The sequence below is a fragment of the Cyprinodon tularosa genome, unplaced genomic scaffold, assembly GCF_016077235.1.
Source record: "Cyprinodon tularosa strain WSP-4 unplaced genomic scaffold, ASM1607723v1 ctg241, whole genome shotgun sequence".
NCBI classification, from domain to species: Eukaryota; Metazoa; Chordata; class Actinopteri; order Cyprinodontiformes; family Cyprinodontidae; genus Cyprinodon; species Cyprinodon tularosa.
Window position 1 is genome coordinate 772,206 of NW_024038899.1, and position 14,726 is coordinate 786,931.

General features: G+C 38.6%; 1 protein-coding gene across 1 annotated transcript in view; it reads left to right on the top strand.

Moving 5' to 3' along the window:
* The first annotated feature begins 720 nt into the window (after positions 1-720).
* The window catches only part of LOC119785160 (voltage-dependent P/Q-type calcium channel subunit alpha-1A-like), a 111,557-nt gene continuing 97,551 nt past the window's right edge, over positions 721-14,726 (top strand). The window contains exons 1-3 of the mRNA XM_038287605.1: positions 721-1,556; positions 6,112-6,217; positions 12,567-12,706. Coding sequence (XP_038143533.1) covers positions 1,273-1,556; positions 6,112-6,217; positions 12,567-12,706 — 530 coding nt within the window. The 5' untranslated portion in view covers positions 721-1,272. The remainder of the gene's footprint in view (positions 1,557-6,111; positions 6,218-12,566; positions 12,707-14,726) is intronic.

Genomic DNA, 14,726 nt, shown 5'->3' on the forward strand with positions numbered 1-14,726 from the left:
TATTTTTTCAACAGTTCAGCAGTCTGATGGCAGTGGGGAAGAAACTGTTGCAGAATCTGCTGAACCTGAATCAAATGCTGAAGCCTCCTCTGAGGGCAGCAGGGAGAACAGTCCATGGTCGGGGTGTGAGGGGTCATAGTAGTATCACGCAAAGGATTGTGGGAAACCTTATACAGTTTCTCCTCAGCGCCAGTGAGGAACATGAGCCCCCTATTTTGAAATTCCTGATTTATTTTCCTACCTCCTTCTTTTTGACAGCACTGATCATGACATTCATCTCTGGCCAAAGAGTCTCTATTAGTTTGATGTATTTTGATGAAGCCATCATGCTGCAAGCAAGGAGGTGGAGGAATTATAATAAGGGAAAGATGTTGCATTGTCCCAGTTAAAGTCCAAGCATCAAAGGAATTGAAATATTGATATAAAGAGCTGTGCAGATATGATGATACATAGATTGTATCAGAAAACTCAGCAAAATCACCAGCTGGATTCCATAGTTTCTAATTAAAGGTTTTCAGTTTTGAAGCTTTTCTTTTAAAATGATTGCCAGAGGTGATCATAGCCATATTTCTTCTGCTCATTACGCTGGTAGGAACAGGAACAAAGGCTGATGTTTGAACCCGCGGGGTTTCTCCAAACTTCATTAGGCTTCTCCGGCTCTAATGAGCAGCGTCTGTGCGCTGCGCTCCCGTCAGCGATAGGCTCGCCCTGGTCACATGCGCGCGTCCTTACGCACCTCAGAGGAGTCGCTTTTCATCCAGCGAGCGATCAAACAGGAACCACAGGGCCTCGGCTCCTTTGGGGATTTTTTGTTTGTTGTTTCTGATTTTTTTTTGTGGCCGTTCCAGGCTTGGAGGGAAGAAGGAGGAACTGGGATTTTGTTTCCTTTTTGTTTTGGATTTTTGCTTCCCTCTTTGAGCTGAAGGGGAGGGTTTCAACTGGTGTTTAGACACGATGCTGTCAGGATTTGGAGCTGAGGGTTGGGTTTTCTCCACTTAAAGATCTCTCCTTATCTGGATGTAACAGCCTCAGTGAAAGTTTATTTTTGTGTAGGTTCCTTTGAGGATGAATAAATGGAAAGGATCAGGGTGAGGTGGTTAACAGTGAGGCCACCCGTGTTTTCTTTTCCATCCTCCAAACGCTGTCCTCTCTCCAATCTAAAACGCCAGGCAGTGGTTTTGGATGAAGCGTGCTTGAGGTGATGCGTCTCCCTTTCACTGCAACTGACACCTGCTTGGATTTCCCCTCTTGTCGGATCTGTACGTTTCCAGAATGGCTCGCTTCGCTGACGATCTACCCAGCCGCTATGGAGGGAGCACGGTCGGCGGAGGGAGAGGCGGACCGGGCGCCGGGAGAGGGGGCGCCCGGGGCGGCGGCGCAGGCGGCGGCGGTGCCCAGAGGATGTACAAGCAGTCGATGGCTCAGAGAGCCCGAACCATGGCTATTTACAACCCGAACCCCGTCAAGCAGAACTGCTTCACTGTCAACCGATCCCTGTTCATCTTCCGAGAAGACAACCTCATCAGGAAGTATGCAAAGCGAATAACAGAGTGGCCATATCCTTCCTGAGCAGGTTGACAGTCACTGCGAAGCATTCACAGATTTCCTATTTAGACGCTTATTTATAGTTGGAGTTTGAACGATCACTTCCTTCTCCTCAGCCTCTGTTTTATATTCATTCCCTCTGGCTGCACCTGTCGCTCCTTATCTCTGTTTGAGCTGACACAACAGTGTTTTGCTGAGCAGGTGAAAAGACCTCTTTATGTGTCCCTCTTTGGTTGATAAGTTCCCTTTGTCAGAATGTCACCTGCCAGGCTTCCCCGGCAGTTTTAGCTCACAATAATTTGATGATTCGACTGATTACGCGGCTTCTCGTTGGCAGGCAGGAGTAAAAGTCGGAGAGACAGCCTTTATCTGATCTCTCTTCATTCGTTTCTCCTCCAGGTATGTAGAAACGATGAAAGGAAAGCGCAAAATACATGTCAGTGACTTCAGCACCGCCCTAACCGAGTTGGCGTCCCTGTCCATGGTGCTGAACACGCCCACGCTGATGTTTATCCCTGTAAAAGATGTCCACAGAAAGCAGAACCTCCCCATGCTACACATTAGCTTCTGAAACTAAGGAGGAGGAGAATATTGCAGGGAACTATCATTACACAGGGTTAAAAAGAGAAAAACACCCGAACGGTTATTTTTAACAGCACTATTCTCAATAAAAAAAGTTGCTTTTAAGGAAATGAATCAAAAAAGTGAACACAGTTCAGTGTATCGACTGACTACACCCAAGCGTTGCAGATCATTTTGATGATTTATAAAACCCATAATTGACTTTTTAAGTAACTAATTATATGGGTTTATTTTAGTGATTTCTAGTAAAAACATGCTGTAACCATTTTTATCGCTTACATGGGGGCAAGCTAACCAGAAAGTAATCCAAAATACAGGCAAGGCAAGGATAGACAAAGTAAATTTATTTATCACAAATCAGTACAAAGACAATTGAAAGCATTTTATGTGAATTAAAGCAGGGGTCTTCAACGTTTTCCAGGCCAAGGACCCCCAAAATGATGGTGAGATGGAGCGGGGACCCCCTAATTATACATATTGTTTGAAACTGTGTTATATCAAACTGGTCCTATAGTTACTCTATTACAGATGGAGTAATGTAACAAAAGTAATTTCGCCCTGGGATTATTAAAGTTTTTCTGATTCTGATTCCTGGTTGATGGGATAGGTGTTGTGAATGAAACGGTGCCTAGATTGAAAGAGCTCCTGTGTGTCGCTGAATGTGTGCATTGATGTCTGAAAGACATCTTCTGCCTCCATTTATATGTTTACTACAGTCTGTTGAATTTGTGTTAATGTGTATTTAAAGACATTTCAATTAGTGGAATATAAAAAAAAAAGTCTAATCAACCAAAACTTTTGCGACCCCAATTTAGTACCTCCGTGGACCCCCTAGGGGTCGTGGACCCCCTGTTGAAGACCTCCGAATTAAAGCATTAAAAAATAAGGAAAATAGAAGCAGCATAAAAGCAAGTAAAGATAAAAACACGAGTCAATGACACCCTTCTCACATAAGGTATTTAGATAAAGTATCACTTGCGTACTTAAGTGGTTGTAGGTGCCATTTTCAAGCATGGGAACATTTAGTGGAAGGAAAAACTAACTATGGAAAATGAGGCAGGCAGTTAATTTTTAACAGTTATTTTTTATGAGGGTGGGGGGGGTTGGTTGGGGGTTGTACAGAGTTGCTGAGTTTATTTTCCATCAGGGATCGTTCCTGGCCATAAGAAAGTCGGCTTTCTTTCACCAAAAAACATCTCCAGGATTAAAGGACTAATGTCTCAGCAGGACTGCGAAAATTAATTAATTAGTTAATCTTTAGTAGAATAAATTACTGAAGTTGTTTCTTCATAGGTCTGCCTAAAAAGTCGATCAAACAGCTGCAGCTGATGCCGAATGCTGCCGTCTGCATCCTCACTAAAATTAAGAAAGTAGAGAACATCAGTCAAAAGTCATTCTTCTGGCTTTTTGTTAGGCTTCTGTTAGTCTATGAATCACTGAATGGCGTTGCTCCACAACACAGTAGCTTCAGACTCGCTGTCATCGATCAACCACATAGAACTGTCAGGTCTACTTAATATAAACTGCTCTGCAGAACCAGAACCAGAAACAAACATGAAGAAGCAGCTTAACTTTCTTATGCTCCACTAATCTGAAATAAATGCCCAGAAAATTGCAAAAGCACTGAAACCCTCAGTTGCTTTAAATCTAGAATAAAAATGTATTTATATTTAGAGTGGCCTTTAACTGTTCTATCTTAACATTAATAGTTAAGTTTCCAGTTCAACTCGTCTTTTCCTACTTTATTAATAATTTCATCTTTTTAATCTAAACCTTTTATTTTAATTATTAATTTTATCTTCTTTAATCATGTTACCTTTATGCCAAAGCAATATAATTTTCTTTTTTTACCCTGATGTCCAGCACTTTGAATTATCTTGCCTCAGAAATATGTCGTATAACCAACCTTATATTTCCTTACTGACAAAATATAGTAGCATTTATTTTATTGAAACTCCAAGAGGGATTATAGAAATATAACAGGTCTCTGATATAGGAGGGAATTTGACCGTACAGAGCTCTGTATGTCAGTACCAAGATTTTACTATTTATACAGAACAGAACTGGGAGCCAATGAAGGGCTTTTAGAATGGGAGTAATATGAGCTAGTTCAGGTAAATTGTAGGACGCTGTTAGATTAAACTGAGCTCCTTAAACAACTCAGCAGTACCGCAGGCTGATGGCTTCCATACCATCCTGCACTGATGGTGACAGAGGAACCCTAACCAAGACAAAAAAATAGATTGAACAGAAAGTACTACTTTTGCTACAAATACATTTTAGTGTTAACAAAATATACAAACAAATGAAACTGGTTTCCTAGTAGATCCTAATTAAAATTTTATCTAAAATAACCAACCCCCCTGACTTTTTTACACTGTGCCTCAGCCATCCTGCAGAATTGGTAAGTCTAGTTTACGTTTAAAATGCTCAAAGAAAGTTGGATTTTCATGACTAAATGGATCATTTTCATGTTATTTTAGGGAATAACAGTTTAGGTCTTAAAGTTTATGGGAGTATTATTATATTAAACATAAAAAGTTTAGATGAAAAATGATTAAATCACAAACTTCGGCATTTGAATCTGAAAACCAATTTGTTTTAAATTAGAAATATGCAGATGTTTTGGATTAAGACTTTTTTCTCAAATCATCCCAGAAGGCATAAAAAAGGAGAGTTTCAGTTACATTTAACTCTACCCCAAATCTTATTTGCCATAACTTCTTCATTAAACATGGCAGACAGATTCAGAACATGCTGATCTCACCATTACAAAATTGTTTCTGGTACAGCATGTAGATTTTAGTGAATGCATCGTCATAGAAACCACTGATTAAGTATTTAATTAGTCTTTGGGTCTTATATTTCTCTGCAGATTTTTTTTCTTGAATTAATCCATCATGACTGCCACTGCAGGAACTGTAGAGATCTGTGTCCTCAGTCCTTACATATAGGAAGGGCAAACCTGAAGAGCTGCTTTTATGTTGGATTAAAAAAATAAAGTTCAATGGTGCCTTTCAAATAAGTCTAAGTCTGACATAGTGGAGAGAAATACAGTAGTAGGTTATATAATAATAATAAGAACAAAGGGAATATATGATATATCTTTTTTTTTTTTTGAAAGGCCATGGTAGAGAATATTTTCTGGAAATTTGTACAATTAAATAATACAATACAGTTAATAACTTAATAATTAAACTGTGTATGTTAAAATACATTGGACAGTTTTTTTTTATGTCACTAAATCTAAAAATAAGCACTTATTATAAGATACAAATTACGCATTTAAATGAATTAGATCTGTTTTCTAAGAGCCCATTTTCTTATGGAAACAGATCATTTGCCTCGACTATAACTCAATTGTTTAAAGCCATGAGTAACTTTTCATAATTTTGTAAGAAAATTTCCTGCTAATTAAATCTGTTTTTACAGTGAAATGGCCAGGGCCGGGAAGTTGGAGATTTTGTAACAAACAAGAGCAGAGAGCAGCATCTGATCCGCTTTCATCACTATGAAAAACAACTATAATGAATCTATTGTTTGCGCTCAAATTATTGGTTTTCTGGGGGTTAACCCATTTAGTGTTAATAGGAAATGAAAAAAATAAATAAACAGAAAATGTCTCAAAATCAGTTCTTTGGAGTAAAAAAGACAACTCTTTGTTAAATTATTGGATTGGGTGTCTCTAATGGATAATAAAAATATGCTGATATCGGTACAAGGTGCTGACTAATTAATGAAAAACGCCAGTCAGTCAAAAAGAAACACCTTAAAGGATCAGAATCATGAAATAGCTTCACCTATATATTTAATAGAAAAACAAAACTGTCTTAATGATTTATGGTTGGTGTTATGTTTTTCTTTCCATAGGGACTGTGTTTGTAATGTTTTGTTTCCATAACTGTCTTGTTTATTGTTTTTAACCTCACAAATGAAGCAGATTTGTGTTTTAAAAATGTTCTGAATGATCCTTAACCTTCACACTCCATTTGAGTACATGATCCTGGCAACTATTATCGCCAACTGTATCGTGTTGGCATTGGAGCAACATCTACCTGCAAGTGACAAGACGCCGATGTCGGAACGCCTGGTGAGTGAATGGGGTTTAAACCCAACTCTTTTTTTTTTTTTCTATTATTTGGCGTTTTTATTCGATCTCATCAGAAAAGCTTGATGATGCATCTAAAATGATTACACACTGGTTCCAAACAGGGTACAGAGGTGGACTTTTATGTTTTAATAAAAGTGGTCTCTAAGCTCCCTTAAAAAACCACAAAGGCTCCGTAAATGCAACCTGCAGGCTACAAATGACATCATGATCTAATATGTACAACAGCAGCCTGTAGGCCTGTAACCTGTAAGTTTAGGGTATATTTTAAAAGATGTTGGTTTAAGGATAGTGTCCGTTTGAGTTAAAATATGGGAAATAAAGTCTAGGTGTATAATAAAAAGCTGCATCTTAAAGGTAAGCTTTGAAAACTCACTGTCTGTGACAGTATTCTGTGTTTTCTATGAATGTAATCCATGCATTTATTTAAAGGTAGCTTTTCTGAAAATTCTCTGTAAGAAATCTTCATGTATTTTAAAAATTGCCTGTAAGTTCCAGAAATTAATCAGCAGTTTATTTAGTAGTAAGTTGTTGGAGACGATCTGGAAATTAACCTGTCAGTTACATGGAACTCACATGTTGGTTTTCTGATAATAACCTTGCAGTTCATGGTTGGTTCTAGATGTGAATTTGTACGTTTCCGCTGAGGCAGCTGGTCATTTCCAAAAAGTAGCCTTAAACTTCTGTGGGGCCTTCTGAAATGAGAAGACAACACAAAGCAACAGGGGAATCATACAGATACAAATGTTTTAACAGAATACACATATTATTTGTTTTTATCTTTTGACCCTCTCTTCCTGTTTCTTTCCCACATCTGCCTTTTACCTTTTTTCTTCTTTTCTTCCTCTCTATGTCCTTTTTTTTTAAATTAGGTTCATACTTTCTCCTGCTTTGTCTTTTTTCTTTTTCTCTTCTTTTCTCTCTTATATTTGTTTGTTTTCATATATTTGCTGCCTGCTTCCTGGATCCTTTCTGCACATGTGCAGTAAAATGGACTGCTCCAATATACAGGAGACTGCGGGTTGGGGGTCATGAAATACGCATATTACAACATGCATTTTCATGGTAATGTAGTGAAAGGGTTTTAGTCTAAAACGTCATCAATATGAGCTAATAAGTAATCACTGTATAATCTACATGTGTATGAGTTTCAAGGGGCCTTTAGAAGCTTGGGGCCACCTAGATTTGCCTGAAGATAACTCCACCCCTTTATGTTAGCTTCAGAGCAGATCATTAAAAAAGGCAGTCTTTTATGTTTTAGGGGAGGGACCTAATTGTTCTGTGAAATAATCTTAGAGATTAGTAGAGCATTCAAAACGTATCCTTTTGTGTTTTGGATATTGACCCAAAGGTTTTATGTTTCTCCCCCTTTGGACTTCTTTTTGATTTTCTTTTTGAGTTTCCTGTTATTTATGTCAATCTGTTTTTTTTGGTACGGTAATTGGTTCTTTTCCATTTTGTGTTATATTTAAGCTGGGTTGTATTTCTTGAGTTACTCTCTGTTGCCCCCTTGTGACTGTTTCCTTTCCCCTTGGCTCCCTTCTAGTTACTTCTATCCACACCTGCTCCATATCACCTCATTTGCACATTCTTTGTTCTGTCCCCCATATATACACCACCTCTCCAGTTCAACTTTACTGGTTTATTGCTGTTACTTGTTGTCCCCTGACATCTCCTGGTTTTTGGTTTCCTGTATTTTTGTTTTTAGATGTTGTTTCTGTTGCCTTTTTAATTTAATCAAACCTGGAAGGAACTCACCTCTGCCTCCCTCAACTCTGCCAACCTTCACCCCCACATTGACAAAAGGTTCTGTGAAGCAGTTTGTTAGTTTAACATAAAGTCCTTACACTTATTCGTCTGTAATAGTAAACTGATTTTAAGGTAGGTTATATGGAAGATAAACTGTAAGTAGGATAAAGGTTCTGAGTGACTCCCCCTCCATACAAAATGGATATGCTGCTCTGGCAGGCTGTTTACACCTACAGGTTTTTTCTTTTTCTTACATTTCTGTGGTGCACTCAAGTTTGATGACAGAAACAAATTTTTTTTACCCAGCTTGATTTATTTCGCTTCATCCTGTTTCACTTTTCAGATCCCCCTTTGGTAGTTTTAAGCCCCTGCTTTCGCTTTTCTTGCCTCTCTTTACATCATCTTAAGAAAATGTAAACGTAGCTGGCAAAACAAAAAAAATCTGTTTTGTCTATCCGACTTCATGGTTCAGCACTTTGCACCCTCTCGTCGTTGAAGATTGTTGCAGCTTCAGGAGGTTTGCGACACTTCATGACTTCACACTGTGCAAAAAAAGAGCAACAGTCATAAAAACAAACAAAACTGTTTTGATTTATCCTGATGGCTTGAAGGGGATTATTGCTACAAAAGGTGGTATTCAGCAAATGGAAAAAGTGATTAGTGAGTTTCCACAAAGAAGAAAAACAAGTGTCCTCTCTTTGCCTCCTCCACCTCGAGGATGTAACACGACAAGATGGCTTTTAATTAGAGCTAGGGATCAGCTATTATACGCTGAAGCTCCGTCAACAGACCAGGAGGCGTGCTGTGAGTGGAGGTGGTGAGTGAAGCTGCTTGCTAAGTGTGCTTCTGGTCTATAGTGCCTTGGTCCTTGGAGATTTCCTCAGCTGTTCACAGAATCTCCGTCTATTCATTTATATTTGCTAGATGATTTCCCAACTAGTGAGGCTTCTATTTATGTAGCTTCTCAGCTCTTTTGAGATAAGACCTTTATTTTCGTCATTAAAAATAATCAAGTTTAATGTTTAAGGTTGCATCATTCATCTGTCATTCTTAGAAGCTAAAATTGGAATATTTGTAGCATTTGCAGTATGCCCTATGACTGGATTAATTGATTTATAGTTAACTGAAATGGACTGGTTAGTCCAGCAGCAGATCTGTCTGTCTTGCACTTTTGAAAACCAGGTTGAGGATGAACACTCAGCTCATTTTTGGGGAGAGGAAATCGCAAGATGTTTCCAGGCCATAAAAACATGTAAATCCTCCCCAGAAAGTTCTGGACCTCTCATCGTGGGAACTAACACACTTAGCTGATGAACTTGGCTGACTCCCTTCAGCAGTTCTACTCCCACCTCAAACTATTGGTTATGGTTAGCCAAGCTACCTTATGAAGGAAGCTTAACTCAGCTGTTGTATTCATAATCTTATTCTTTTAGTTTTATTTTCTTGACCATGGTTAACGGTCTGATTGTAAATCAGCTGATACATTCAGACCTTTCTGTTGGCTCAGCTCTTTCTGGAGGACTGGCCCAGACATCTGGATCAGATGACAACTCAGGGTTCTCCACTATTTAAACGGGGCAAATCAATTTACAGAAAAGGTTCATAGTTCCTTCAGATTTGGAGTTTGACTTTGCCCCAAATAAAGGAGTTCAGGTGTCTTGTTTTAATGTTCTCAGCTAGAGGTGGGATAAAGCATGTGTTGGCCGGTTGGATCTGTACCATATCTGTAGAAGAAATGGCAGTAAGCCAGGTAGTTTTGTTAATGGATCTTGTTTCAAGTCTAAAACTAAGAATTTTAATTAAGGTTGATGACTGAAATAACATGATCAGTCTTTTTCTGTAGGATGGCTGCATACAGCCCTGAGGAGCTCTGTCATCTGGGGGAAACTGACAGTAGAACTGCTGATACTCTGAAATGAAACAGTTTATCTAAGGTAGTTTGTGGATCCTATCAAGATGGCAACTAGGTGCTTCCATTGAGAGGTTTTTGTGGCACGTCCCACCGCCATGACCCTGAAGTCAACGAATGCTGGTTCGGAGGCGACAAAAAACAGGCTGGAGGAGGATATTAGAGAGAGGGAGGTTATCTGTTTTTCTTCTGGTTGGCTAAAAAAACAATAGATGGATGCATGGATGAATTAATGGATGAATAAAGGAATGGATGGATAAACAGAAAAATGGAGGGATGCATGGATAAACAGATGCATGGATAAATGGATCGATGGATGAATACACAGATGGATGGATAAATGGATGGATGGATGGGTGGGTAGGTTATAATTTGTATGTATCCATGGATAAACAGATGGATAATTGGATGGGTGGATGGATGGTTAAAGGAACATTGCCTTGAATTTACAGTAAAGTGAAACATCTGCATCATTTGGAAAAAGAAAATGGTTAAAATGAGGATAAACCTTTCATTAGAAGTTTGCCTAAGAGGAACCTAACTGGTTGACGTCATCAAGGATTTGATCAAAATTAAAACCTAAACAGAAAACTGCAACCAGTGCTTCTGAAATGTTGTTGAATGCTGCTTGTTTCCAGCCTGGGCTATGAAAAGGTCACATTTCTTGTTGCATTCAGCTTGTCATGCTGCTGTTTTGTGCTTATCTATGTTGTTGGATGGATGTAATAGGGGTTGGGGGGGTTGACTGTCAGGTTGTAGTATGCTGGGAGCAACAGCGGGGGAGGGAGGTTACGGTCAGCAGGAGATTTGCTCTGCTCTAGGCTCTTGGAAATATTAATGGAGGCAAAGTGTCACAGTGATGCAGCTTTTTTACCAGCAGCGAGGCTCAGAGGGAGTTTGGCAGCACAGTGGGAATGATCAGGGAGCTGTGACACTATCAGGAAACACAGGAGTGATCAAATAAATCATCCTCCATCAAAAAAAATCCATGTGTGAGGATAAAGTATCTCCTCATAAACAGGTGGTTTGCTGCTTTTTAGATTCAACTGTGCCTTTTTCGTTTACAGATTCTTTTCTTCCCTATTTATTTTCTCCCATTGTCTGAACCTGAAAGTTTTTAAGTTCAATAAACAAAAAGCCCAAAAAGATCCTTGTTACATGAGGAAAAGATGATTGGGCTGAACCCAGTGGCCTGACCTGTTTGCCTTCAAAGTCTTTTGTTTTGCCTCGGTTAATGTGCCCTTTTCCATTGCCTCAGCAGAGGTTGCCCTTTATCTATCCCGGTTGTTTGCAAATGCAGTTTTTCCTGCTTTCAGCTGAAGTTAGATAGTTGATGGCACTGACTTGTGCTGATTCTGTGCTACATTGGACCATTGTTTGTTTTTACTGTTTTCACTTTATTTAAGCTCCTGCATTACAACCCAAAGAGAGGAGCTACATACAGTGACTCATCAAAGTGTAAACACCCCTTAAGATATCTTAGTTTGTTAGATTACACCCTCAAAATATTATTTTATTAGAATTTAATGTGATAGACCAACACTAAATGAAACATAACTAGAAAATAAAGGAACATTTTTATGTCTGTTAACATCAGTTTTTAGGTATTTTTACAGATCAACTGAATTTAGATCTGGACTTTGACTAGGCCATTATATCACATGAATATGTTTTTTTCTTTTATCCAGCGGTCTGTGATTCTTAAAATCCAAATACATTTCCAGAGTAGATTTTTGAGGAAAAAAATGGTTTATGTATTGATGATATCTACATAAGTCTTTATTTTTCCGCATCCATGCAAAACACCATCTTCTTAAATCCTAAAGACTGGTTTCAGGTATATATGAGCTTAATTCATGTTTCCAGAAACTGCTACAGGGGGCTGATACAAAAAAGCCCCATATACCATAGCATGATGATGCCACCGCCATGTTTTAAAGTGCTTGATTTTTATGGCGTCTGCTCTGGAATGGTCCAATAATTTATTCCATCTCCCCTACATGACCTTTGTCAAAAACTAAAACAAAATACATCAGTTCTGAGCATGTAGTCCTGTTGTTCCTGAGGCGTTAGTCTTTGTAGTTCAGCTAAACTATCATGTCTTGGTAGATTTGAAGTCAGGTAAGCAACTGCAATCTTTCAATACCTGCCTGAGCTCTTTTCCATTATTGAATAATAATTTGGAGATTGCTTTCATTACGTCACTCTGGTTTAAATCTTTCCAGATCCTCCTTCCTGATTTCTCTTATGTGCTCATCCCTTTTTGTTTCACATTTGTGGCGTAAGAACAGCTGGATTTATACTAAGGTTTAACTGAAAACATCCACTAGGGGATTTCTAAAAGAAGTTTATCTAGGTGCATCTGAGTAAAAAGGGAGCTTAATTTTAACGTATGCTGCACTTTCAGATTTTTATGTGTAAACCATACTTCCTTTTACCCCAATCATCACTATTATGCACTACTTAATGTTGTTCTTTTCCATAAAACTATGAAATGACTGATTTTTGTGGTTTTTAAGGTGACAAAACATGAAAACTATTAAGGGTGTGAATACTTTGTCGAACAGCTGTATATTTCTCTTCCTCTGCCTCACTATCTGCCTCCCTTCATGCTTCCTTGAGCTCTTACCTCTCAGAAAAACAGCCAATCTCCTCCTCTCCGTCTTTCTTTAGGACGACACAGAGCCCTACTTTATTGGAATATTCTGTTTCGAGGCCGCCATTAAGATCATCGCCCTGGGCTTCGCGTTTCACAAAGGCTCCTACCTCCGCAACGGCTGGAATGTAATGGACTTCGTGGTCGTACTCACAGGGTGAGTCCCCCCTCCCTCTTCCCGATGGATGTCGTAATTGAAAGAGTGTTTTTTTTTTTTTTTTCTCCCTCTCTGGTTTCAAGCCTTGGTGCCTTTACAGCTGCTGTTTTCAAGCGTGAATGTGGCTGATTACATCACTATTATAATGATGGGGGAAAAAAGTGCACTATTCTTTTTATTTTTTATGTCATTGTTAAATATATCAGCATATCAATTTTCTTATACGATATTATCTATTTAGAGCAAAAGGAAGCTCCAAACCAGCAAGTCTATTAAAAACTAAACCTACTAATAGATTGTTCCAGGAAATATGGTTCTCTCTGCTTAGCAGGAATGTTTTTATTCAGCCTGTTTATTTCATACCACAGCATCTCAATGAGACTTAATGTAAGACTTTGACTAGGCCACCCCAAAATCTTCATTATTTAACTGTTTCCCCTTTTCTTGTATTGATGTTATTAATTATTTTAGATTTATTTTATAAGTAACTTTGATCAGAGCAGAAGTATTTTAAGTTTAACGTTTTGCATATAAAGCAGATCTACACTCACTTTTATTGAAAATTCAAAATGACCTTGTTACATTATGATAGTAGATTGTAATTTCTGCCTCTGTATGGACATACTTTTATACCAGAAACTGACTCTTCCAGAAAAAAGAAAAAAATTTGGCAATCACCTGCAAAACAAAATATCTTTATTGTTGCTTTTAGTAGCAGGGATAACTCACCACTTCCACATCAAAAATATTATTATTTTTTTTAAGCTTTTAGAAGCTGACTTGTTTGCTGCAGATCAACGTCCCGCTGCAGCATCCAGTTTGAGTGTAAGGTCATAAAATAAGGTCTGCATCAGGATTTCCCGATAGAAAACAGAATTTATGGATTTATCCGTTATCACAAGTTGTCCAGCTCCTAAAGCAGAAAAGTAACCGACCATCATACTACCAACAGTGTTTGACTGTGGGGATGATGTCTCTGATTCTTTCAGTTTTTATACAGCATTGAAAAGGCAAACTAGCTTCCAAAAATCCCCTTTTTATCTTGTCAGTCAAAAAGATGTTTATGGGAAATGTGAGACCTTTATGTTTCTTTTGGTCAGCAGTGGTTATGATCTCCCATGGAGGCCATCTTCCCCTTTTTTTGTATAGATTGTATCTTATATGTTCTTAAATCTTAAAATAGGAGGATGAAGTTTAGTACTTATATGTTCTATATCCTGCCTCCTTAAAGGGGAACAACAGGTTTTTAACATTGGGCCCTTGATTTTACGTCATCACATCATGTCCTACTCACCCAGCGGAGCGTTTATGATGTCATCCACGTGCACCGGCTACCATTCATTCATCCTGTCCGCTGAACTGCTGCTAGTTTTCCTCACATGCCTGGAAGATGTCTAGTGCTGCTACCACAGATGATCTCGCTCTCGAAATGGAATTGAATGATTCAGATTAGCTCGCCGAATGAATATAAGGGGTAGAGCGTAGCCGGCTGTGGCCCGGGCTGCCTGTCACAGCTCCAGTCCGGTGCGCGAATGACGTCATACACACTCCGCTTTGTTTAAAAAAAATATAAATATAAAAAATATAACCGCGGATGTCACGAGGACAGTGATTCACCTACATGTTATGAATGCTGGCGTACCATAAATGATCAATTATGAACAGTTTAGTTTGTGCCTTCAACTTTTTGCACAAAGGAAGACGTTACTTGGATATAACCCAACGGAATATCTTCAGAACGGCTCCAAATGACGCAAAACTCATATGGGCGAGTAGAACATGATGTAATAACGTAAAATCAAGGACCCAATGTAAAAAAAATGGCGTTCCCCTTTAAGCCTTCAAATTTTATCAATAGGTACATATTAGATGTAATAAAACCTCATGAAATATAGGGTGATTGATTTGTTGAATGAATGTTTTATTCTAATCCCAGATAAAAGAAAGCCCATGTCTGGTTCCCGCCCATTTCATGATGTCACTATAAAAATTCAATTCTGAAGGTTGATCAACGTCAGAG